Below are 23,358 nucleotides of genomic sequence, written 5' to 3'. Positions count from 1 at the left end.
CTCTCCATCACATTTATTCTCCAGACCCTTCCCAGCTTCCTTGCCCTCCTCTGCCCTGGCTCCAGCACCTCCACATCTCTCCTGCATTGAGGTGCCCAAAGCTGGACACAGCACTGGAGGTGTGGCCTGACCAGAGCTGAGTCCCAGGGGACAATCCCCTCCCTGCTCCTGCTGGACACAGCATTGCTGATCCCAGCCAGGAGGCCTTTGGCTTTCTTGGCCAGCTGGGCACACTGCTGGCTCCTCTTCATTCGCCTGTCCATGAAAACCCCCAAGGAGCGTTTCTGTCAGACAGGACGTGCCGCGGCTGCAGAGGGCAGCAGAGCCCTGCCCGGGGGCTACCCCGCACCTGCCGCGCGCCCAAGATGGTGCCGGCCCCGCGGGCGCCAGAGCTCAGCCCCGCGTGCGGCGCCCCAGTGCAGGCTCCGGCAGCGGCGCGCGGGGCCCCGGCCCCGGCGTCTCCTGACCCGGCTTCTCCTGCCCCGGCCCCGGCATCTCCTGCCCCGGCTTCTCCTGCCCCGGCCTGCAACGAGCGGCATAGCTCTGCTGGAAGAAGAGTCCAGAGAGCTTCTCCTGCCCCTCTGCTCTGCCCTAGCCAGGCCACAACTGCAGTGCTGGGTCCAGGTCTGGGCTCCCCAGCTGCAGAGAGACTGAGAACTGCTGGAGAGAGTCCAGGGGAGGCTGGGAAGCTGCTGAGGGGCCTGGAGCAGCTCTGTGAGGAGCAAAGGCTGAGAGCCCTGGGGCTGAGAGCCTGCAGAAGAGCAGCCCCAGAGGGAAGCTGAGCAATGCTCAGCAAGAGCTGAAGGGGCTGTGGGGGGCAAGAGGCTGGGGCTGGCATCTGCTGAGTGCTGCCCAGGGACAGGCCAAGGGGCACAAACTGGAACCCAGAAGGTGCCAGCTGGAGAGGAGGAGAAAGTTGTTTGCTGTGAGGGTGCTGGAGGCCTGGAGCAGGCTGCCCAGAGAGGTTGTGGAGTCTCCTTGTGTGGAGAGCTTCCAACCCCGCCCCTGGCCATGGTGTTCCTGGTCAAGCTGCTGTGGGTGCCCTGCTGGAGCAGGGGTAGGGTTGGCCTGGCTGAGCTCCAGCTGTCCCTTCCTACCACGCTGGGATACAGTAGTTCTGTGTGGATCCTACATTCATTTTGGGCCTCACTCCCAGAAGGACAGTGAAGTACGGGAGCTCCAGAGGTCCCTTACAACCCCTTCTTCTGGGTCATGTTCTTCCTTGGACTTCTGAATCCAGACAAGCCAACACCCACAGTGTCTTGGAGAATTTATTTTCCACACAGCTTTTACCAAAGCAGTTGCTTTAGCTGAGACCACACTGTGACACTACTGCCTTCACCCTCCCTCAAAATGAATTTTTGTTTTCCTCCACCCCAGAATTTATTTTTGTTTTCTGCCACTAGAATCAGCAGTGGAAAGACATTTTTTTGGCCACACAGAATCCTCTTTTAACACCTCACAGCTGAGCTCTGAACTAAAAATAATCAAAGGTGAATTGTAATAAAAACTCTGTATAAAGCTTGGTCACCACCACAGACTCAAGAACATCTCACAGCTGAACGTAAGCTTGGAAGGGCTGTCCTCACACTTCTCTGCACGCGGTGGCTGCTGCAGACACTTAAAGGTCAGCAAGTTGGTATCTCCTCACGATCCCATCTCTGCAGCAGGTGTAAATTTCCTTCTCCCAGGAAGCTACCTGAAAAAAAAGAGGATGGAAAATTGGAAGATCTAAGGAGAGTGACAGGTGAAAGGCTCTCAGAGATCAGCTTTCCTTTTGGATTTATTCAGGGAACACTCTCCCCTCTGTAACAGCATTAGTGGGGTTTAGAGGATAGTTTAAGGTTGCACCAAGAACTTAGGGAGCACCTAAATGCTCACACAAGGATTCTTCTCTCAGATCTGAAAGGGAAAAATATTTTTTCGTACTTTCCTTGTGATTTGATCCTGCCAGTGAGTTATGCAGGGCAAATCCTTAGCCTCTGTGTGAGGCTGGACGTGTGAATCTTGAGGGTTAAAGAAGGGGAAGTGAACCAGAGGTGGAATGGCACAAATCTAGGCTGGGTGCAGAGTGGGGTGAGAGCAGCCCTGAAGAAAGAGACTTGGGGGTGTTGGGTGCTGAGCAGCTGCCCAGGAGCCAGCAGTGCCCTCAGGCAGCCCAGCAGGCAGCTGTGTGCTGGGCTGCAGCCAGAGAAGTGTGGGCAGCAGGGCAAGAGAGGGGATTCTGCCCCTTGGCTCTGCTCAGACCCCACCTCCAATCCTGCCTCCAGTTCTGCTGTCCCCAGCACAAGGAGGACACAGAGCTGCTGGAGGGAGTCCAGAGGAGGCCACAAGGATGATCCAAGGGCTGCAGCAGGTCTGCTCTGAGGACAGTCTGAGGGAGCTGGGGGTGTTCAGCCTGGAGAAGAGAAGGCTCCAGGGGGACCTCAGAGCTGCCTTGCAATAGCTGAAGGGATCCTGCAGGAAGGCTGCAGAGGGACTTTTGCTAAGGGTGTCTAGAGCCAGGTCAGGGGGGAATGGTTTGAAGCTGAGGCAGAGCAGGGTTAGATTGCATCTTGTTTATGCAAATTACTCATGGAGAGAAGGAAAAAACCCAACCACATCTTGAATGTCAACTGTGGGAAGCATCCTGTGGTGCAGGCTGCCCAATCCTGCTGCCTGCCATATCCTTTCCCTGCAGCCTTCATCCTGGGGCTGAGATCCAATTCCTTACCTTGTACACAGGGTCACAGTCAGCTTCTGTGAGATCGAGGACATGGTCCAGGTCTTGCTGCATGATGAAGCAGGTTCCATCCCCTACAGGAGCACAGACCAAGCAAGGAAGGAACATCAGCTAAGTGCTGTAACAAGAGCAGGGCTTCTTTCAAAGAGCACCAGCAGAGGGATGTCAGGAACAAGTTCTGCACCAGGAGGGTGGTGGAACAGTGGAACAGGTTGCCCAGGGAGGTAACTGAGGACCCGTCCCTGAGGATATTCAAGGTGAGGCTGGACAGGGCTCTGGGCCACTTGATCTAGTGGAGGATGTCCCTGCTGACTGCAGAGGGGATTGGACTGGATGAGCTTTAGAGGTCCCTTCCAACCCAGACCATTCTATGATGATTCTATGAAACACCTGATTGCAGGGTATGGAGCCCTCAGGGACAGGGAAAAGTGCTGTCAAGATGCTGGAGGTCTGGGAAAAGGCCCTGGTTTGGAGGAAGACAGGACAAAACCAATCCCAAGGCAAAAAGCAACCAAGGATTTTAGGGTGGATATTAGGAACAACTTCTTCCCTAAAAGGGTTGTCCAGACCTGGTCCAGGCTGCCCAGGGCAGTGGTGGAGTCCCCATCCTTGAAGGGGTTTCAAAGCTGTGGAGATGTGGTGCTGAGGGCCATGGGTTGGTGGTGCCCTGGCAGCATTAGGATCACTAAGTCCAAACATGAACCCAAAGGTCTCTTCCAACCTCAATGATTCTGTGATTCTCCTGTGATACAGCTCTTGCTGCATCCCCTCTTTCATGGAATCACAGAAATAGTTTAGGTTGGAAGGGACCTTTCATGGTCATCCAGTCCAACCTCCTGCAGCACTCAGCAGGGACATCCCCAGCTACAGCAGGTTCCTTAGAGCCCCCTATGACCTGATCTGCAATGTTTTCAGCCATGGGACATCTCCCACCTCTCTGGGCAACTTGGGACAGGCTCTCACCAGCCTCATAGTGAAGAACTTCTCCCTTCTCTCTGCCCTTAATCTCCCTCTTTTAGTTGCAAACCATCCTCCCCTGTCCTGTCCCAACAAGCCCTGCTCAACAGTCTGTCCCTAGGTTTCTTCTCAGCACCTTGAAGCCCTGCATGGCCACCAGGTCTCCCTGGAGCCTTCCCTTCTCCAGGCTGAATAGCCCCAACTCTCTCAGCCTGGCCTCACAGCAGAGGGCTTCCAGACACTTGATCATCTTCATGGCCTCCTCTGGATTCAAGCCAAGCTCATCAGGAGCCACATCCCATCACCCATTGCCTCCTCTCAGATAAATAACTAAATAACCTCCCACACCTTTCCTCTGGGTCAAGTCTGAGACCTAGAACAGGATCAAGCCCCTTGTGCCTGAATTGTGTGAAAAATCAAAGGGCTGGGGAATGGTGAGGTTGGGAGCAGCCCTGCAGAGAAGGCCTTGGGGGTGCTGGTGGGGGAGAAGTTGGACAGGAGCCAGCAATGGGCACTGGCAGCACAGAAGGCCAAGGGCAGCCTGGGCTGCATGCAAAGCAGCTTGGCCAGAGCTGGAGAGAGAGGATCCTGCCCCTCTGCTCTGCTCTGGGGAGACCTCACCTGCAGGGCTGTGGCCAGCTCTGGAGCCCTCAACACAAGAGAGACAGAGACCTGACGGAGAGGGTCCAGAGGAGGCCACCAAGGTGATCAGAGGCTGGAGAACCTCTGCTGTGGGGACAGGCTGGGGGAGCTGGGGCTGTTTAGCCTGGGGAAGAGAAAGCTTCACGGAGACCTCAATGCTGCATTTCAGTATCTGAAGGAGACATGCAGGAAGGCTGGGGAGGGACTGCTCAGAAGGGCCTGGGGTGAGAGGAGCAGGGACAGTGGTTTGCAACTGGAGCAGGGCAGGTTGAGGTTGGACATCAGGAGAAGCTCTGCACAGGGAGGGTGGTGAGACACTGGAACAGGCCACAGGGGGTGGTTGAGGCTCCATCCCTGGAGACATTCAAACTCAGACTGGAACTGTCCCTGGGCAGCCTGATCCAGCTGGAGCTGTCCTGCCCTGGCTGCAGGGGGTTGGCCAAGATGACCTTGGAGGGTCCCTTCCAAACCGATGCATTCTGTGACTCTGTGACTTAAGCACAAAGCCACTCTTGGCTTTGGACTCTGCTGATCTCAGGCTGCCCCAAAACAAATGCAGAGGCAGGATAAATCTTGATCTTCTTGACCCAAAGAGCAGAAAACTCCTCCAGTGATGACGTCTGCTGGCATGCCACAGCCATCAGCTTACCTTGGCTGGCAACAAATCCATCTTGGTACGGGAGCAGCGAAAGTACAGGAGATCCTGATCTGTGGATGACCTGGATTGGAGCACTGGAAGAAGAAGCAGGAAGAAAGGATGAGTCTTATGACCAACAGTCAAGAGTCCATTGCATGTGCAAGCACCACAAGAGGAGTGTGAGCTCAAGGAGAACTCAGCAGTGGTTAGCAAAGAGCCTCTGTCCTCTATGAAGGTCAGCACTGGTTATCCTGCTGCCAAAGGATGGAAACTAAAAGGTTAGGGAGCAGGTGAAGAGCAGCATATCTCCTTGGTGGATCAGACAGGGATTACCTTTACCAATCACAGAATGGTTGGGGTTGGAAGAGATCTTTCAGATCAAATCCAAGCGTCAACCCAGCACTGTAGGGCACCACCAACCTATGGCCCTCAGCATCACATCTGCACAGCTTGGAAACCTCTCCAGGGATGGGGACACCACTGCCCTGGGCAGCCTGGGCCAGGCCTGGACAAGCCTCAAGGGGCACAAACTGTTCCTCATGGACAACCTCGACCTCCCCTGGAGCAACTTAAGAATGCTTCCTCTTGTCCTATGCCTTACTCCTTGAGAAAAAGAAACCAGCACCCACCTGGCTCCAAGCTCCTTTCAGGGAGATATGGAGAGCCAGGTCTCCCCTCAGCCTGATTTTCTCCAGCCTCAACACCCCAAAGTCTCTCAGCTGCTCCTCACCAGCCCTGTCCTCCAGAGCCTTCCCCAGCTTCACTGTGTTAGGTATATCCATTGTGTGGTGGGTTGAAGTTTCCCATCAGCATTTACTCAGCCAGACTAACTCAGCTGGAAGCAAGTGGAAGCTGTATTGACAAGCAAAACCCACAGTCTACAATGGAATGCAATGAACAGGTACAAAATACACAGTATGCACAACACTAGACAGATATTTACAGTTAGCATATGGCAAGGAAACCCCCCTCTGGCCTCCCTCTGGTTCCCCCAGAGACCAGGGAAGCTGCTCCACTGCATCCCCCCAAACATCCTCCCCCCACTCCCGTTGTACCAAAGAGAAAAAAAGAGGAGTTGAGAGGAAGGAATGTTAGTTCTCATCTTCAAGGCCAGCCAGAAGTGTTACTGTCTCCCAAACAAAGCAGAACAGCCAACCCAGAGAAAAGGAATGGGGATGGAAGTGAAACGAGAAAGATTGTTATGGTACAGCTGCTTCTGTAGCCCTGAATTTGTCCAATGAATCTTGTTTGGAATAAATCTTTTGTTTTCCTTTCTGCATCCAACAGTGAATTATTTGTATTTCTCTACTTTTCTGCTCAAAATCTGCAGCAGAAGTTGAAAGGCATAGCCTAAAACTGCCACTCACCCCCCACACACCCAAAAAAAAACCCCAAAACCACACAGCAGAAGCTATCTGCCACCCTTGAGGAAAGAGGACCTGAAGGTACTTTAGTATCATTTTGCTGTTGGAGCCTGGAGCAGGCTGCCTGGAGAGGTTGTGGAGTCTCCTTGTGTGGAGAGCTTCCAACCCCCCCTGGCCATGGTGCCCCTGGGCAAGCTGCTGTGGTGCCCTGCTGGAGCAGAGGGATTGGACTGGGTGAGCTCCAGAGGTCCCTCCCAAGTCCCACCATGCTGGGAGACTGTGGTAATCTGAGAGGTGAGGCTGTGCAGGCACAGACCCAAGACTGAAAAGCTTTTCAGTAACTGCAGGAACCTGCACAGAGGTAGGAGAAGGGCTTTGAGGGGCTCTCTACAACACCCTGAAAGGAACACCGAGCCAGGTGGGAATTGGGCTCTTCTCCCTAGTAACAAGGGATAGGACAAGAGGAAATGGCTTCAGGTGGCACCAGGGGAAGTTTAGGTTGGACATCAGAAGAAACTTCTTCACTGGAAGGGTTCTCAAAGCCTGACCCAGGTTGCCCAAGGGGGTGGTGGAATCCCCATCCTTGGAGGTGTTTCAAAGAGGCAGAGAGGTGGTGCTGAAGGCCGTGGTTTGGCACCAGCCTTGGCAGAGGTAGAGAATGGTTGGACTGGATGATCCTTCAGGGCTTTTCCAACCACAATGATTCTCTGAATCTAGGAGACACCTCCCAGAGAACACCCTGGTAGATTATCAACCCCAGCAAAGTGTCCTTCCCAGTGCTCCCCAAGAAAAGAAATGGTTTCAAGGGGCTCACAGTGCCATGGCCTGGCTTCCATCCACCCTTCAGAAGGGACACTGCCTGCCAGCACCCTCCACTTGGCTCTCCTCAAAAGCTGACCTGTCCCAGGCACACACTCACTTGGTGTTCCTCACATCCAGCTGGTAAATGTTCCCATCCTGAGTCCCTGCCAGGATGTAGGTACTTGAGAGGAATGTGCAGCAGTTGAAGGCATCAGATCCCGTGAAGAGGAAGACCTGGGGATACAGGAAGAAGCACAAGTGTCAGACACTCAGGAGGAGGACACAGCACAACCAGGAGAAGGAAGCCAAATCATGCTTCCATGAACCATGGCCCAAACTGGCAATCTGGAGGTTAAAGAGTCCTCATCTCTTCTCCAGGACCTGCAGAAGGCTGCTCCAAGATCAGAGACAGTGCAGCCACTGACCACTCCTGGAGCTCCTCTGGGGAAAGGATGTGTCCCTGTGACAGGCAAACTGAACCCAAGACCTACCAACTCCATCACTCTGTGCCAAGAGGAACATGTTCTGCACCATGAAGAGTGGTAGAACACTGGAACAGGTTGCCCAGGGAGGTGGTTGAGGCCCCATCCCTGGAGATATTCAAGGTGAGGCTCAACAGGGCTCTAGGCAACCTGATCTAGTTGAGGATGTCCCTGCTGAGTGCAGAGGGGGTTGGAGGTCCCTTCCAACCCAGACTATCCCATGAAGAGGAGGGAGATGGACTGGTGACCACCTGAGGTCCTCTTCACATTCTTCTTAACCAGCAGAATAAACAGCAACTTTACACCTTGGTTGGATGAGGCAGCCTGCAGTACCTGCACTCAGGGTGACATCTACAGGCCACTGTTCAAAGAGTCTTCTCCACACCTGGGTTAAATCAGTTACCAAACTCTCACTAATGTTCTCTTTAACATCCTTATCAACGAGCTGGATGATGACACTGAGGCTCCTCCCTCAGGCAGTTTGCAGATGGCACCAAGCTGGGTAGGAGCTGAGCTGCTGGAGGGGCAGGAGGGAGCTACAGAGGGCTCTGGGCCTGGCTGGAGTCATGGGGAAGGCCAATGGGATGAGGGCACCAAGGGCAAGGGCTGGGACCTGCCCTTGGGTCACAAGCCCAGGAAGGCTCCAGGCTGGGGACAGAGGGGCTGGGAAGTGCCTGGTGGGAAAGGCCTTGGTGGAGTTGGTTGACAGTAGCTGGAGAGGAGCCAAGGGGTGCCCAGGTGGGCAAGGAGGGCAGCAGCAGCCTGGGCTGGAGCAGCAATGGTGTGGGCAACAGGAGCAGGGCAGGGATTGTGCCCCTGGGCTGGGCACTGGGGAGCCCACAGCGGCAAGCCTGAGGGCAGGGTTGGGCCCTCCCTGCCAGAAGGACCTTGAGGGCTAGGACAGGGCCAGAAAAGGGCAAGGAAGCTGGGGAGGGGTCTGGAGAAGGAGGAGAAGGCTCTGGAGAAGTTGTGAGGAGCAGCTGAAGGAGCTGGGGGGGTTGAGGCTGCAGCAGAGGGGGCTGAGGGGAGACCTTGTGGCTCTCTGCAGCTCCCTGAGAGCAGCTTGGAGCCAGGTGGGGGTTGGTCTCTTCTCCCAGGAAACAAGAAATAAGAAGAAGTGTTATGAAGTTACCCCAGGGGAGGTTTAGGTTGGACATTAAAAGAAACTTCTTCCCTGGAAGGATTCTCAGTGACTGGCCCAGACTGCCCAGAGAGGTGGTGGAATCCCCATCCCTGGAGGTGTTTCAGAAAGGCAGAGCTGTGGTGCTGAGGACCATGGTTTGGCACCAGCCTTAGCAGAGTCAGAGAATGCTTGGACTGGATGATCCTCCAGGGCTTTTCCAAGCAAAACTATTTCATGGTCCACCCAGCAGGAAGGAAAGAAAACATCACTTTATTGTTCCAGGTTTTGCTCTCCTCCATGGAACACCACGAGTGAGAACACTGCAGTGTAGGACCTGGCCAAAGGCAAGGCAGATCAGATCAGCTCTCCCTTTTACCTCCAGCCTGCTTCTGTCCTTTTCTGGGCCACATGGAGAACCTCCCCCGGGGAGTGGAGCTGGGACTACCACCAACCACTTCACCCATCTAGGTTAGCTTCAGCCTGTCTTGATTCCTCAAGCCAGCCCACAAGCCAAGGAAGAGATGAAAGGATTGGTGTCCAGGACTGATGTCCTGAAGCCAACTTCACAGCAGCATCTCAGAACCTCTCTGAGACTCTTCTGCTCCTTACCTGCTGCCTGCTCTGCAGTCCCACTCCCTGGAGCTTCTTATCTTCTCGAGCCAGCAGCAGGAGCTTCCCTTCTGTCCCAACCTCATGTTCACCTGACCAAAGGAACAAGAGTTAGCTCAGGCCAGCAGTGGCTGGGCCACAAGACTTGGTGGTACCACAACCTGACAGTCTTGATCATGATTGAAAGCTGCACCAGGGGACATTAGGAAGCATCCTTGCCTGAAAGGATGCTCAAACACTGCCACAAGCTTCCTAGAGAGGTGGTCAAGGAAGCTTCTCTGTGTTCAAGAGGCCTTTGTACAAGTCCTTAAGAGCATGCTTTGCCTTTTGATGGTCAGGCAGGTGGACAAGGTCCAACCTTGAAGGTCCTTTCCAACTGAAATAGTCCATTCTACCCCTACTGAACCTGCAGCAGTGTTCTGCCATACCCTGAGGCACAAGACCACAAAATCCCAGCGAGAAGGAGGTTGGAAGTGACCTCTGGATCTCACCCAGTCCAGCCCCCTGCTCCACATACAGCCTGACTAGGGCAGAGCAGACAGGGAGGTGAACCTCCCTGGACCTGCTGCTGACCACACTCTACTTCAATTCCCCCGAGACACTGCTGGCTGATGGGGAATGTGCTGTCCACAGATGCCATCATCACAGAGATGCCAGTCTCCAACTGCTTGCTAAGGCTCAGTTCCTCTGGAGTCCTCTCTTCTGGTGACCCTTCCGAGGGGTGGCTCCAAGGCCACACCACAGCCTGCTGTGCAGCTCTCCTTGGTGCCACAGCTCAGCAGCTTGGGTCAGGGGAAGGCAGATCAGAGGCACAGAGGATGTTAGGGGTTGGAAGGGACCTCAGGAGGTCATTGAGTGCAACCCCCTCTGCCAGAACAGAACTATAGGATCCAGTGCAGGTTGCATAGGAACACATCCAGATAGGGCTTGAAGGTCTCCAGAGAAGGAGACTCCACAACCTCTCTGGGCAGCCTGCTGCAGGGCTTTGTCACCCTCACAGTGAAGAACTTCCTCCTCATGCTGAGGTGGAACCTCCTGTGCTGTAGTTTCCATCTATTGCCCCTTGCCCTATCCCAGGGCACAGCTGAGCAGAGCCTGTCCCCTCCCTCCTGACCCCCAGCCCTCAGATATTGATAAACATTTATTAGATCCCCTCTCAGTCTTCTCCTCTCCAGACTAACCACCCCCAGGGCTCTCAGCCTCTCCTCACCAGGCAGTGCTCCAGGTCCCTTCAGCATCCTTGCAGCCTTCTCTTGGACTCTCTCCAGCAGATCCCTGTCCCTCCTGAACTGGGGAGCCCAGAACTGGATGGAATACTCCAGATGATGCCTCACCAGGGCAGAGTAGATGGGGAGAACCTCCCTGGATCTGCTGGCCACACTCTGCTGAATGCACCCCAGGATCCCATTGGCTTTGGCCACCAGAGCACACTGCTGACCCCTGGAGAACTTGTTGCCCACCAGGACTCCCAGGTCCTTCACCACTGGGCTGCTCTCCACATACCAGTAAAGGTTGGGGACTGAGCTGCTGGAGAGCAATGAAGGGGACAAGGACCTGGGTGTCCTGGTGGATGGGAGGTTGACCATGAGCCAGCAATGTGCTCCTGTGACCAAGAAGGCCAAAGCCATCCTGAGGTGGATTAGAAGGGTTGTGGTCAGTAGGTCCAGACGTTCTCCTCCTGCTCTACGCTGCCCTGCTGAGGCCACATCTGGAATATTGTGTCCAGTTCTGGGCCCCTCAGTTCAAGGAGGACCTCAGGGGACTGCTTGGAAGAGTCCAGCACAGAGCCACAAAGATGCTGAAGGCAGTGGAACATCTTCCTTCTGGGGAGAGCCTGAGGGAGCTAAGGACTCTGTAGCTTGGAGAGGAGGAGCCTGAGAGGTGAGCTCATTGCTGTTGATAAAGATGTGCAGGGTGAGTGCCAAGAGGCTGGAGCCAGGCTCTGCTGGGTGATGCCCAATGCCAGCACAAGAGGCAGTGGTGGAAGCTGAGGCATAGGAAGTTCCATGGAAACAGGAGGAAGAATTATTTCCCTGTGAGCATGACAGAAGACTGGAACAGGCTGCCCAGGGAGGTTTTGGAGTCTCCCTCTGTGCAGGTATTCAAAACTGACCTGGATGTGTTCCTGTGTGACCTGCCCTAGGTGCTCCTGCTCTGGCAGGGGGCTTGGACTGGATGATCAAGGGAAGTGTGGCCAGCAGGGCCAGGGATGGGATTCTACTCCACTCTGCTGAGACCACACCTGGAGCACTGTGTCCAGTTCTGGAGCCTCTGTGCCAGGAAGGATCTGGAGGTGCTGGAAGGTGTCCAGAGAAGGGCCACGAGGAGGAGCAGAGGGCTGGAGCTGCTCTGCTATGGAGACAGACTGAAGGAATTGGGGTTGTGCAGTCTGGAGAAGAGAAGGCTCTGAGGAGACCTTCTTGTGACCTTGCAGTATCTGCAGGGGGCTACAGGAAAGCTGGGGAGGGACTTTTGAGGGTGTCAGGGAGTGATAGGACTTGGGGGGATGGAAAAAAAATGGAAATGAGTAGATTCAGATTGGATGTTAGGAAGAAGTTCTTCCCCATGAAGGTGGTGAGACACTGGCACAGGTTGCCCAGGGAGGTGGTGGAAGCCTCATGCCTGGAGGTTTTGAAGGCCAGGCTAGATGTGGCTGTGAGCAACCTGCTGTAGCGTGAGGTGTCCCTGCCCATGGCAGGGGGCTTGGAAGTGGCTGCTCCTTGAGGTCCCTTACAGCCCCTAACACTCTGTGATTCTTCAGCAGATCATCTCCTAATTTCTACTGTTGCAGTGTATTCTTCCTTCCCAGCTGCAGCAAACTGCCCCAGTTGGATGAAGAGGACAAAGCCTTACTTGGAGCCTTCTCGGGGGTGCCCAGGTTGAGGGAGCCGTCAGCAGTGCCCACGGCGATGCTGTTGACTGGAGCGCCACAGTTGGCCACCAGCCCCAGGCAGGCAGCCTTGCCGCAGTCCCACAGCCGAGCCGTGCCATCCCGGGAGCAGGAGAGGACGTTTCTGCCCCTGTCCACAATGGCAGTGTCCAAAATCCCTGCATGGAAGGCAAAGGTCAGCCTCAGACAGACAGGCAAAGCCATCTCCTTCCCTGAGGTGAACCCCAACCGTGAGCCCCCTGCCCCAGCCGACCGCTGCCCCCCAGAGTGCCACCGGCCATGCACCCTAGGGTGCAACGTGCAGCAACCACCTCTGGGAGGCTGGGTGTGAGGAAGGCAGCAGCTCCCAGAGAGCCAGAAGGTCTCGCGTCAGCCTCCTTTTCTCCAGGCTCAACCACCCCAGGCCCCAAAGCAGAGCGAGCAGGAGCCATCACCTGGCATAAAGATGAGACATCGGTCCCTGAACAGGCTCCCTGGGGAGGTGGTGGAGTCCCCATCCATGAAGGTGCTCAAAAAATGTGTAGCCATGGTGGTGTTAGGTTGATGGCTGGACCTCAACGATCCCAGAGGGCTTTTGGAACATGGTTTAATGACTATGGTGGTGTTGGGTTGATGGTTGGACTGGATGATCCTAGAGGGCTTTTGGAACATGGTTTAATGGCCATGGTGGTGTTGGGTTGATGGTTGGACTGGATGATCTTAGGGGGCTTTTGGAACATGGAACAACTGCCAATCTTTTGATTCAAGTTCTGGGAGCTTAGTAAAGTGCCATGGGCTCAGCTCTTAAACCAGGACATGAAGATGCTCCACACATCCCACACAACTGCACAAAGGAGGGAAGTTCTCCTCTCCCTCTACTTAGCCCTGGTTAGATGACATCTGGAATATTGTGTCCAGTTTTGGGCTCCCCAGGTCAAGAGTGACTGGGAGCTACTGGACAGAGCTCAACAGAGGCTATGAGCATGATGAAGGGACTGGAACATCTGTGTGAGGAGGAAAGACTGAGAACCCTGGGGCTGTTTAGGCTGGAGAAGAGAAGGGTGAGAGAGGACCTGATCAATGTCTACAAGTATCTGAAGGGTTGCTGTCAGGAGGATGCAGCCAGGCTCTCTTCAATGATACCCAGGGAGAGGATGAAGGGCAATGGATGGAAACTCAACCACAGGAAATTCCACTTCAACATGAGGAGAAACTCTTTTACTGTGAGCGTGACACAGGCTGCCCAGAGAGGTTGTGGAGTCTCTTTCTCTGGAGACATGCAAAACCCACCTGGATGCATTCCTGTGTGATCTGCCCTGGGTGGTCCTGCTCTGCAGAGAGGTTGAACTCCGTGATCTCTGGAGCTCCCTTCCAACCCTTCCCATTCTATAACCCTACAAAAGCACAGCAGACTCCTGGCTGAGCACCACCACCGTTGAGTGTCAGGGTGATGACATGTGGAGAAGCTGTAACATTTTAAAGGCTGAGTTCCCTGTACCTCTTTTGTGACCTTTAAAGGTGACCACACAGCTGGCATCTTCTGCTGACCAGATCTTGAGCTGGGCATCCATTCCCCCACTTAGAACCACCAGGCCTGATGGGAAAAACCTGCAACAATTCACATCATAGACATGGCCTTCCAACAGCCTCTGGAAAAACAAAGAACTGGGTGCTAGTGCCATCATCATGACCCTGATGCTCACCAGTTCTTCACTGCCAAAACTTGCCTTCTCCTCCCCCTGGCTTGGGGCAATGCCCCCAACATAAATAACCCAGAGGAGTTGTGGACACCTACAAACCTGGAAGTGTTTTAAAACCAGGATGGATAAAAGCTGTGAGCAACGTGGGCTAGTGGGAGGGGTCCCTCCCCATAGCAGGGGGGTTGGAATTGGATAATTCTTAAGATCCCTTCCAACCACAGTCACAGTATCACAGTATAACTTAGGTTGGAAGAGACCTCGAGGATCATCGAGTCCAACCTATCAACACAGACCTCATGACTAGACCATGGCACCAAGTGCCACATCCAATCCCCTCTTGAACACCTCCAGGGATGGTGACTCCACAACCTCCCTGGGCAGCACATTCCAATGACGAATTACTTGCTTGGTGAAGAACTTTCTCCTCACCTCGAGTCTAAACCTCCCCTGGTGCAGCTTGAGACTGTGTCCTCTTGTTCTGGTGCTGCTTGCCTGAGAGAAGAGACCAACCCCTTCCCAGCCACAACCACCCCTCAGGTAGTTGTAGAGGGCAAGCCAAACCATTCCATCCCTGGAAGTTTTTAAGGCCAGGCTGGATGAAGCCTTGATCAACCTGGGCTAGTGGGAGGGGTCCCTGCCCATGGCAAGGGGTTTGAATCGGGTGATCCTTGAGGACCCTTCCAATTCTGTGATTCTGATTAGAGAGTTAATGGAGAATATCCAGCACAAATCCAGGCTGGACAAGGAATGGCACCAGTCCTGAGGAGGAGGACTTATGGGTGTCAGTTGGTGACAAACTCCCCAGGAGCCAGCAATGGTCCCTGGCAGCCCAGCAGGCAGCTGTGTGCTGAGCTGCATCCAGAGCAGGGAGAGCAGCAGCACAGGGAGGGGATTCTGCCTCTCTGCTCTGCTCAGCCCCCTCCTGCAGCACTGCCTCCAGTTCTAGAGCCCCAACATAAGAGGGACATGGAGTTGGGGATTGGACTAGATGACCTTGGAGGTCCCTTCCAACCCAGAGCATTCTATGATTCTATGAACTGCTGGAGGGGGTCCAGAGGAGGCCATGAAGATGGATAGAGGGTTGGAGAACCTCCTTTATGGGGACAGGCTGGGAGAGTTGGGATTGTTTAGCCAGGAGAAGGCTCCAGGGAGACCTTAGAGCAACCTTCCAGTACCTGAAGGGGGCTCCAGGAGAGCTGGGGAGGGACTTTTGACAAGGCTGGGAGTGACAGGACAAGGGGCAATGGATTGAAGCTGCAAGAGGGGAGATTGGGAAGAAATTCTTGACAGTGAGGGTGGTGAGACACTGGAACAGGTTGCCCAGGGAGGCTGTGGATGCCTCCTCCCTGGAGGTGTTCAAGGCCAGTTTGGATGAGGTCTTGAGCAACCTGGGCTGGTGGGAGGTGTCCCTGCCCATGGCAGGGGGGTTGGAACTGAATGATAATATCCCTTCTAACCCAAGCCAGGCTGTGGTTCTCTGATTAAACTCAGACCCTCTGGGTTCATGCTCCTGGAATGGACTCATCTGAATCTGAGGCAGGCAAAGAGGCCACAGGGACACTTTGGGCCTCACTCCACCTCAGCACATCACAAGGGGTATCAGATGTCTCTAGTCATGGGTTAAATGTTTTCATCCTCTGCCAAACAAGCAGCTGAGAGGTCAAGCTCCACCAGAAACAATTCAGCTGGGCAAGCAGATGCCATGAGGTGGTTAAGCCATCATGGGCAGGAGTCTTCTCACCTCTTCTCTACTGCAGGAGAAATTCAATGGTTGTACCCTGCAGGTTAGGAGCTGCCAGGTGCCTCCTGCACTCTGGCTGTCATTCCTAGCCTGCTTCCTTACTGTCACCCTGGGACACCTCTCTGGATCACTGAGCTCCATGTTCCTTAGGGGATCTCCTGCTTTCCAACAGGTTTGGCTTCAAGCCTCTAAGATATCAACTCCCAATTAGGTTTTCAACCAGAAGCTAGGTTCTTTGCCACCCTAGACCACAGCCCATGGACTGCCTGAATGACATCAGGAGTGTCACAGACAACCCATCCCCCCACCCCCCCACCCCAACATCAAAGCTAGAGGCTCTTACTCTGATCTCTCCATTTGCAGCCTGCCAGATCTTCATGGTCCCATCTGTGCTGGTAGACACACCAAGGCCTCCACCACTGGAAATATCAAGACAAGTGACCTGCAGGAGATAAAACAAACCTCCCCCAGCAACCATAAACTCTGTGACGCTAGAAAGGAATTTCCCTTCAAGGAGTATCATTAATGGTTGGACTCCTCAATGACATCCTTAATGGTTGGATTTGATGATCTCAAAGGTCTCTTTCCAACCAAAATGATTCTGTGAGCCTACCTCCACCAGAAATATTGCTGGGTTCACTTAAAACACGTCAAAAACTACTTCCAAAACAGTTTTGTTATGATAAAATCCTCACATCTGAGCAAGAATCACAGAGTGTCAGGGGTTGGAAGGGACCTCGAAGGATCATCCAGTCCAACCCCCCTGCCAGAGCAGGAGCACCTAGGGCAGGTCACACAGGAACACATCCAGGGGGGTCTTGAACATCTCCACAGAGGGAGACTCCACAAACCCCCCTGGGCAGCCTGTTCCGTGGAACTTCCTATGCTTCAACTTCCACCATCCCTCAGTTCAAAAAGGACCTCAGGGAACTGCTTGGAAGAGTCCAGCACAGAGCCACAAAGATCATCTTCCTTCCGGGGACAGCCTGAGGGAGCTGAGGGCTCTGTAGCATGGAGAGGAGGAGCCTGAGAGGTGAGCTCATTGCTGTTGATAAAGATGTGCAGGGTGAGTGCCAAAAGGCTGGAGCCAGGCTCTGCTGGGTGATGCCTGTGGCTCTGTGCTGGACTCTTCCAAGCAGTTCCCTGAGGTCCTTCCTGAACTGAGGGGCCCAGAACTGGGCACAATAGTCCAGGTGTGGCCTCACCAGAGGTCCTTTCCCACCATGCTGGGATTCAGGGATTGTATGGATCTCAGAGGTGAGTGAACGCTCCAAACTAGCTGAACCTTTCCAGCCTCTCAATTCCCACCAGGTCACGATGATTTGATTCCACGTTCACTTCCTAGCCCCACAGACAGAAATTCCCCCAGGGAACAACAAAGATGACTTCCTGAAATAGGAGCAAGCAGCCAGGATTAACCAGGGATGGATTTGGAGCCACCACAGGTGCAGAGAACCTTTTTGATCTTGGGTTTTGACACCAACTGACACATTTTCTTTCCTTTGCAGTGGATCCCTGGTGGGTCTGAAGTTCTGAAAGCTGATGGCCCCTCCCAGCTATGTCCCCACTCACTCCAGGTGGTTACTTACACTTTTCTGATGGATCCTACAGAAAGTTGTGTAGGGAGCCAGGAATTTTGTGGAGACATTTTCATGAGGACAAGAAATGAGGATGCTTTTCTAGAGAAGAAAAAAGAGGGGCAGAAAACAAAGAGAAGTGCTGTTAGTCCTCCTGCAACACAGCAGCTCTCAAGGCGTGGACTTGGGCTGAAGTCTCTCACAGCCTGAAGACTGCGGGAAGGTGCAGCATGGGGCTTGTCTCCTTCCACCTCCTCAAGATGCAGGCCCCAGGGGGATAAAGGGAAGGTCTTAGACAGCTCCAGCCCAGCTGTGGGATGTTACAGACCAGCCTGAAGACTGCGGGAAGGTGCAGCATGGGGCTTGTCTCCTTCCACCTCCTCAAGATGCAGGCCCCAGGGGGATAAAGGGAAGGTCTTACACAGCTCCAGCCCAGCTGTGGGATGTTATAGACCAGTTCCAGGGCACTACACAGGTGGGAAGCCCATGGATGGCACCATGCAGGTGGCTGGAACCATAGAACTATGGAGTTCTCTTAGTTGGAAGAGACCTTTAAGATCAAGTCCAACCTTCAACCCAAGACCACCACAGTCATTAAACCACATCCCAGAGTGGAAGACAACTTCAGGCTGCTGTTTTGACTGCCTTAATAGCACCCCCCCACCACTCCCTGCATAGAAATGATTCCCAGGCCCTATTCCCCCCAGCCCTAGCACCTTGGTGACTTCTCCAACCACGAAGCCCTCGGAGGCAGCAATGTCAGGGACACCGTCAGTGCCGAGCCTGCGGCTGGTCAGGCTACCATACAGGGTAGGCTTCCCTGCAGAGAGAGCAGCCAGCAGCTCAGGCATGCCTGGCACCCCACCTTCTCCTCAGCCCACCTGCTCCAGACCCCCCTCCAACCCTTCTCATCCCCTCCTAGACCACAGAGCACCCTCCAACAGCTCTTTCCCCTCCAAAACCACAGGGTCCCTGCGACTTCCCTCATTCCCTCCAACCTCCAGCACCACCTTCCTAAACCACAGGCTCTACTGTCTCTCCCACCCCTTTCCAAACCATGGGGCACTCTCTACACTACCCTCACTGCTCTTAAACCACAGGTCATCTCCCCAACCTTCATCATCTCTTCCTAACTCACATGGCATCTTCCAAACTCCCTCACCTCTTCCTAAACCCCAAGGCACCCCTCCAAATCTCCCTCATGCCCTCCTAACCCACAGGGGCCCCCAACATGTCCTTACTCCTCCTAACTCAGAAAGCCCCCCCCCAACGTGTCCTCACCACCTCCTAACCCACAGGACACCCTACAACCTCCCTCACCCCTTCCTAACCCCCAGGGCACCCCCAAGTCGCCCTCAGCCTTTCCTAACCCCCAGCTCCCCCTCCTCTCCCCTCTCGCCACCTTCTCCCCGGCTTTAACCCGCAGGGCACCTCCGAGGCCCCCGGACACTCCTCACGGGACCTTCGCAGGCCCCTCAGCACTCACCAGGGCTCCGGCAGCTCAGCCAGGCCTCGCCCTCGTCCCTCCTGGGGGGATAAAGAGCAGGGCAGTGAGTGCGGGGCAGGGACCGGGAAGAGAAGCAGGGAAACAGGAGGACTGTGCCCACCTCAACGCCTGGTGCCAGTCGCTCTGGATCAGCAGCGTCGCCATCATCTTTGCCGGGGCTCCTGCGGCCCTCTTCCGCCTCCTTCCTTCCCGTCATGCCCCACGGGGCGGAAGCGGAAGCAGAAGGCACCTACCAAAGAGGGCGCGCTCTCGCCGCCATCTTACCCAGGCGCAAGGATTCTCTTTCACCGCCTTGCATCCCGTCAGACCCCGCGGGACGGAAGCGGAAAGGGGCTGCACCAACCAATGAGCGAGCGTTCTCGCCGCCACGCCACGCCCCGCCACGCCCCGCCGAGTACTTTGTCCTCCGCCAGGCTTAAAGCGTCCGCGCTGCGCTGCTGGGCAGGTACGGGGCAGGGGGCCTAGGGGAGATGAGTGAGGGAGTTAGGCACCTGTGGGTGAGGGAAGGTGCATGGGGCAGGGTGTGGGGCACCCGTGAGTGGGGTTAAGGTACACGGGGGAGGGTGGTGGTGCTGAGCACTCATGGATGGGGGTAAGGGTCATAGTTGAGGTGCTGAGCACCCATGGGAGAAGTACGGAGGGTGCTGGGCACCCATTGAGAGGGATAGGCACCCATTGGCGGGGGTAAGGTGCATGGGGCAGGCTGCTGAGCACCCATGGATGTGGTTAAGGTACATGGAGGATTCTGAGCACCCATGGATGAGGGTAAGGGGTATGGTGAGTGCTGGGCACCCATGGAGAGGATGGACACCCATGGGTGGGGGGTCAGATGCGTGGTGAAAATGTCGAGCACTCGTGGGAGAAGCATGGAGGGTGCTGGACGGGTTGGTGCTGAGCACCCGTAAAAGGTGCATGGGCAGGTACTGGGCCAGCAGATTCTGGGCACCCATGGATGGGGGCTGAGGCGCTGGGCACCCGCTGGAAGGATGCATGAGGGGTGCTGTGGGTCCTCTGAGCACCCATGGGGAGGTAGAGAAGATGGACAGGTTGCTGGGCACCTATGGAGGTGGGGGGGCTGCATGGGACAGGGGTGCTGGGCACCCATGAGGGACATGTAGGGTGCTGGGCTTCAGAGGCTCCTGAAAACCCACGGAATAGGGGTGCTGGGTACCCTGGAGAGACTGCCCCCCAAAAAATTCCAGTCAGAGACCCATGCAGGACTCTCCAGGGGACACCTCCCACCTCCTTCCAGCCCAGCGATGGCGAGACCTGGCCACGGCAGGAGCAGATCGTCGTTGAAGGAGGAGGAGGAGGATGAGGAAGGCGAGGACCCTCTGGACTCTCTGATCTCCCGGACGGGCTGCATGGGGCAGCACCGGGCGCTGCAGGACTGCATGGCACAGCGGCAGGACTGGCGACACTGCCAGCCCCAGGTGCGAGCCTTCGGCGAATGCATGGCCCGAAGGCAGCGCCGACCTGCGGAGCCACCGAGCCCCCAGGAGCCCAATCCAGCCCAGCCCTCCCCAGCCCCGGACTGAAATCACCTCCAGGGCACCGCTGCCAGCGCCGAGTCCCCAGCCCTCCCCAGCCCCGGACTCAAATCACCCCTGGGACTCTGCCACTGCCGCCGCCGCGACCTCGCCGGGAGCCACCGCCAAGCTCCCCGGGAGCTGCCGGGGCCAGCTGAGCCCAGCCCTTCCAGCCCCAGCCTGAAATGCCCCCCTGGTGCTGCCTGGAGTGGGTCACCAGCACCTTTTTGACTCTGCTTTGGGGGTTGTTCTGTTATTTTTTTTTTTACACCTTAGTTCCCTGGGACATTAAATGTGGTGGTGGTTGTTGACCTGGCCAAGGCTGTCACCATCTGTGCTGCCAGGGAGAACCGGGAGCTGGGAGGAGATATTTGTGGGGCTGGGTGGGGAGTTCCAGCCTAAATTATCCCAACCTGGGAGCAGTCGCTGCCTCCAGGCTGGGGGAGGCAGCACTGCCATGGATTTCAACCCCTCGCATCTGCTGAGTTCCATTCCACCTCTTGCCCTGCACTGGCCCAAAGCTTTTTTCCTTGTGGAGAGGATCTCCGGGGGGGTGGGGATTTATCTCCTGGGAAGCCCCAGGAGGATTAGGGCTGGGGGGCAGAAAAGGAAGTCTCCCCTGAGTGCCACCTACTAGCAAAACTAGCCATGCAAAAGAAGAGAGAATAGGATCAGAGAGTCAGGATGGTTGGGAAGGACCTTCAAGATCATCCACTCCAAGCACTCTGCAGCTTTGCCAAGGCTGGTGTTGAACCATGGCCCTCAGCACCACAGCTCTGCTCCTTTGAGACACCTCCAGGGATGGGGATTCAACCACCCCCCTGGACAGCCTGGGCCAGGGGTTGAGAACCCTTCAGTGGAGAAGTTTCTTCTGCTATCCAACCTAAGCCTCCCCTGGGGCAATCTGAGGCCATTTCCTCTTGTCCTATCTCCTGTTCCCTTGAGAGAAGAGACCAACCCCCTCCTGGCTCCAAGCTGCTCTCAGGGAGCTGTAGAGAGCCAGAAGGTCTCCCCTCAGCCTCCTTTTCTCCAGCCTCAACACCCCCAGCTCCCTCAGCTGCTCCTCCCCAGCCCTGTTCTCCAGACCCCTTCCCAGCTTCATTTCCCTTCTCTGGCCCCACTTCCAGTGGAGAAATTTCTTCTCATATCCAACCTAAACCTCCCCTGAGGCAACCTGAGGCCACCTCCTCTTGTCCTGTCCCTTGTTACCTTCTGTGGGATGAGTGGCTTTTGCCAGAGGGAAGTCTCCAGGCTGTTTCCCAGGAAGGTGCTGCTGAGGAGCTGTGGTTTGGAGCTGGAGCAGGACCAGCACCATCTGAGCAGCCATACCCTGGGGGGGAAGAGTGCTAAAGCAGGGCTAGAGAAGGGCAACCAAGCTGGGGAATGGTCTGGAGAGAGCAAGAGTGGTGAGGAACAGCTGAGGGAGCTGGGGGTGTTGAGAGTGGTGGAAAAGAAGCTGAGGGGAGAACTTGTGGCTCTCTACAGCTCACTGAAGGGAGCTTGGAGCCAGCTGGGGCTTGGTCTCTTCTCCCAAGAAACAAGTGAGAGAATAAAAGGAAATGGCCTCAGGTTGTGCTAGAGGCTCAAGTTGGCCATGAGGAGTTTTTCCCCCTTTGAGGGTTGTCCAGGTCTGGCCCAGGCTGCCCAGGGCAGTGGTGGAGTCCCTATGGCTGGAGAGGTTTCCGAGCTGTGGTGCTGAGGCCATGGGTTGGTGGTGCCCTGGGGCAGTGCTGGATTGATGGTTGAACTCCATCCCCTTCAAGGTCTCTTCCAACCACAACAACTCTGCTTCTCTTATCCTCCCTCACCCAGAGAGGTTGTGGAATCTCCTTCTCTGGAGAGATTCCAACCCCACCTGGGGTTGGAATCCACACCTGGGGTTGGAATCCACAAATCCACAAGTTTTTGGACAGGGCCAGAACCTCCTCTTGGCAGCCATCAAACCAGGACTCACATCTGGGTTTAGCTCCCTGCCAGGACAAGGTGTGAGAGCAGCTCCAGCCTGGAGCAGCCCTGAAGAAAGGGCTTTGGGGGTGCTGGGGGAGGAGAAGCTCAACAGGAGCCAGCAGGGAGCACTTGCAGCCCAGAGAGCCAACCACAGCCTGGGCTGCAGCAAGAGAAGTGTGACCAGCAGGGCCAGGGAGGGGATTCTGCCCCTCTGCTCCACTCTGCTGAGACCACACCTGGAGCACTGTGTCCAGTTCTGGAGCCTCTGTGCCAGGAAGGATCTGGAGGTGCTGGAAGGTGTCCAGAGCAGGGCCACGAGGAGGAGCAGAGGGCTGGAGCTGCTCTGCTATGGAGACAGACTGAGAAAGCTGGGGTTGTGCAGTCTGGAAAAGAGAAGGCTCTGAGGAGACCTTGTGGCCTTCCAGTGTCTGCAGGGGGCTACAGGAAAGCTGGGGAGGGACTTTTGAGGGCGTCAGGAAGTGATAGGACTGGGCGGGGGAATGAAGCAGAACTAGAAGTGGGTAGATTGAGACTGGATGTGAGGAAGAAGTTCATCCCCATGAAGGTGGTGAGACCCTGGCACAGGTTGCCCAGGGAGGTGGTGGAAGCCTCATCCCTGGAGGTGTTGAAGGCCAGGCTGGAGGTGACTGTGGGAAACCTGCTCTGGTGTGAGGTGTCCCTGCCCATGGCAGGGGGGTTGGGACTGGATGAGCCTTGAGGTCCTTTCCAACCCTGACAATTCTGATCCTAGATAAAACCAGACTTGGAAATGCCAAGGCCTGGAGCCAGCTGTTGTCACTCATTTGACCCTCAGGTCTTAGCTCCTGCAGGCTCTGAGTGCTGCAGGGTAGTGATAAGCAGCTGAGCAGCCCAGCCAAGCTTGGGGCAGCTTCAGTCCCGCATCCCTTGAGGAAAAGCATTTGGCATCATCCTGGGAAGGTCCCCAAACTGCTTTGTCCTTTGTGGAATTTGTCCTCTGAAGGCAGAAGAAATTTCTCTTGCCAAAGAGGACATTCTGAGAGCTCAAGCTGGAGTCAGGAGCCAGGAGAGTTTCCTTCATGGCTTGAAAAGCAAATCAGGAATTAAGGAGACATTTTGCATCCATAGCTCCAAGCCTCCTGCCTCTCAGGTCTCTTTTCTATGAAGCAGAG

At 55.4% G+C, this 23,358-nt stretch overlaps 2 protein-coding genes across 5 annotated transcripts; one reads left to right on the top strand and one right to left on the bottom strand.

Annotated features, from left to right (window-relative positions):
• Window positions 1-1,257: 1,257 nt before the first annotated feature.
• On the bottom strand, window positions 1,258-18,988 carry PAAF1 (proteasomal ATPase associated factor 1). Of its 3 annotated transcripts, XM_068139260.1 has the most exons (12): window positions 18,832-18,983; window positions 18,711-18,751; window positions 17,941-18,044; window positions 17,237-17,326; window positions 15,991-16,089; window positions 13,705-13,855; window positions 12,191-12,385; window positions 9,338-9,429; window positions 7,242-7,357; window positions 4,971-5,053; window positions 2,714-2,796; window positions 1,258-1,699 (listed from the first exon to the last, which is right to left on the bottom strand). In XM_068139260.1, exons 1-12 carry the CDS (start codon window positions 18,876-18,878, stop codon window positions 1,622-1,624), a joined length of 1,179 nt encoding a protein of 392 aa, XP_067995361.1. In that variant the 5' UTR covers window positions 18,879-18,983; the 3' UTR covers window positions 1,258-1,621. The 3 variants fall into 3 exon arrangements, with proteins under 3 accessions (XP_067995361.1, XP_067995363.1, XP_067995367.1); XM_068139262.1 differs by lacking the exon at window positions 13,705-13,855 and having other exon boundaries at window positions 15,991-16,066; window positions 18,832-18,988; XM_068139266.1 differs by lacking the exons at window positions 17,941-18,044; window positions 18,711-18,751; window positions 18,832-18,983 and having other exon boundaries at window positions 15,991-16,066; window positions 17,237-17,250.
• Window positions 18,989-19,079: 91 nt separating this feature from the next.
• Window positions 19,080-20,580, top strand: COA4 (cytochrome c oxidase assembly factor 4 homolog). Of its 2 annotated transcripts, none has more exons than XM_068139276.1 (2): window positions 19,080-19,176; window positions 19,984-20,580. In XM_068139276.1, exon 2 carries the CDS (start codon window positions 19,991-19,993, stop codon window positions 20,267-20,269), a length of 279 nt encoding a protein of 92 aa, XP_067995377.1. In that variant the 5' UTR covers window positions 19,080-19,176; window positions 19,984-19,990; the 3' UTR covers window positions 20,270-20,580. The 2 variants fall into 2 exon arrangements, with proteins under 2 accessions (XP_067995377.1, XP_067995384.1); XM_068139283.1 differs by lacking the exon at window positions 19,080-19,176 and adding an exon at window positions 19,294-19,496.
• Window positions 20,581-23,358: the final 2,778 nt, after the last annotated feature.

Source organism: Melanerpes formicivorus, unplaced genomic scaffold (genome assembly GCF_026170545.1).
Source record: "Melanerpes formicivorus ecotype bairdi unplaced genomic scaffold, bMelFor1.0.p_v2 SCAF_1, whole genome shotgun sequence".
Taxonomy (NCBI): domain Eukaryota; kingdom Metazoa; phylum Chordata; class Aves; order Piciformes; family Picidae; genus Melanerpes; species Melanerpes formicivorus.
Note: the sequence above shows the minus strand (reverse complement) of the source record. Positions and strands in the feature narration are given on the sequence as shown.

Excerpts from the sequence above, each read along its gene's own strand:
- PAAF1 (XM_068139260.1), bottom strand. The coding sequence starts at position 18,878 with ATGATGGCGACGCTGCTGATCCAGAGCGACTGGCACCAGGCGTTGAG. Across the intron at positions 13,856-15,990 it reads CTGCAAATGGAGAGATCAGA|AGGCTGTTGGAAGGCCATGT; the intron begins GTAAGAGCCTCT and ends TTGTTTTTCCAG. Across the intron at positions 7,358-9,337 it reads GACTGCAGAGCAGGCAGCAG|GTCTTCCTCTTCACGGGATC; the intron begins GTAAGGAGCAGA and ends CTGTATCCCCAG.
- COA4 (XM_068139276.1), top strand. The coding sequence starts at position 19,991 with ATGGCGAGACCTGGCCACGGCAGGAGCAGATCGTCGTTGAAGGAGGAG.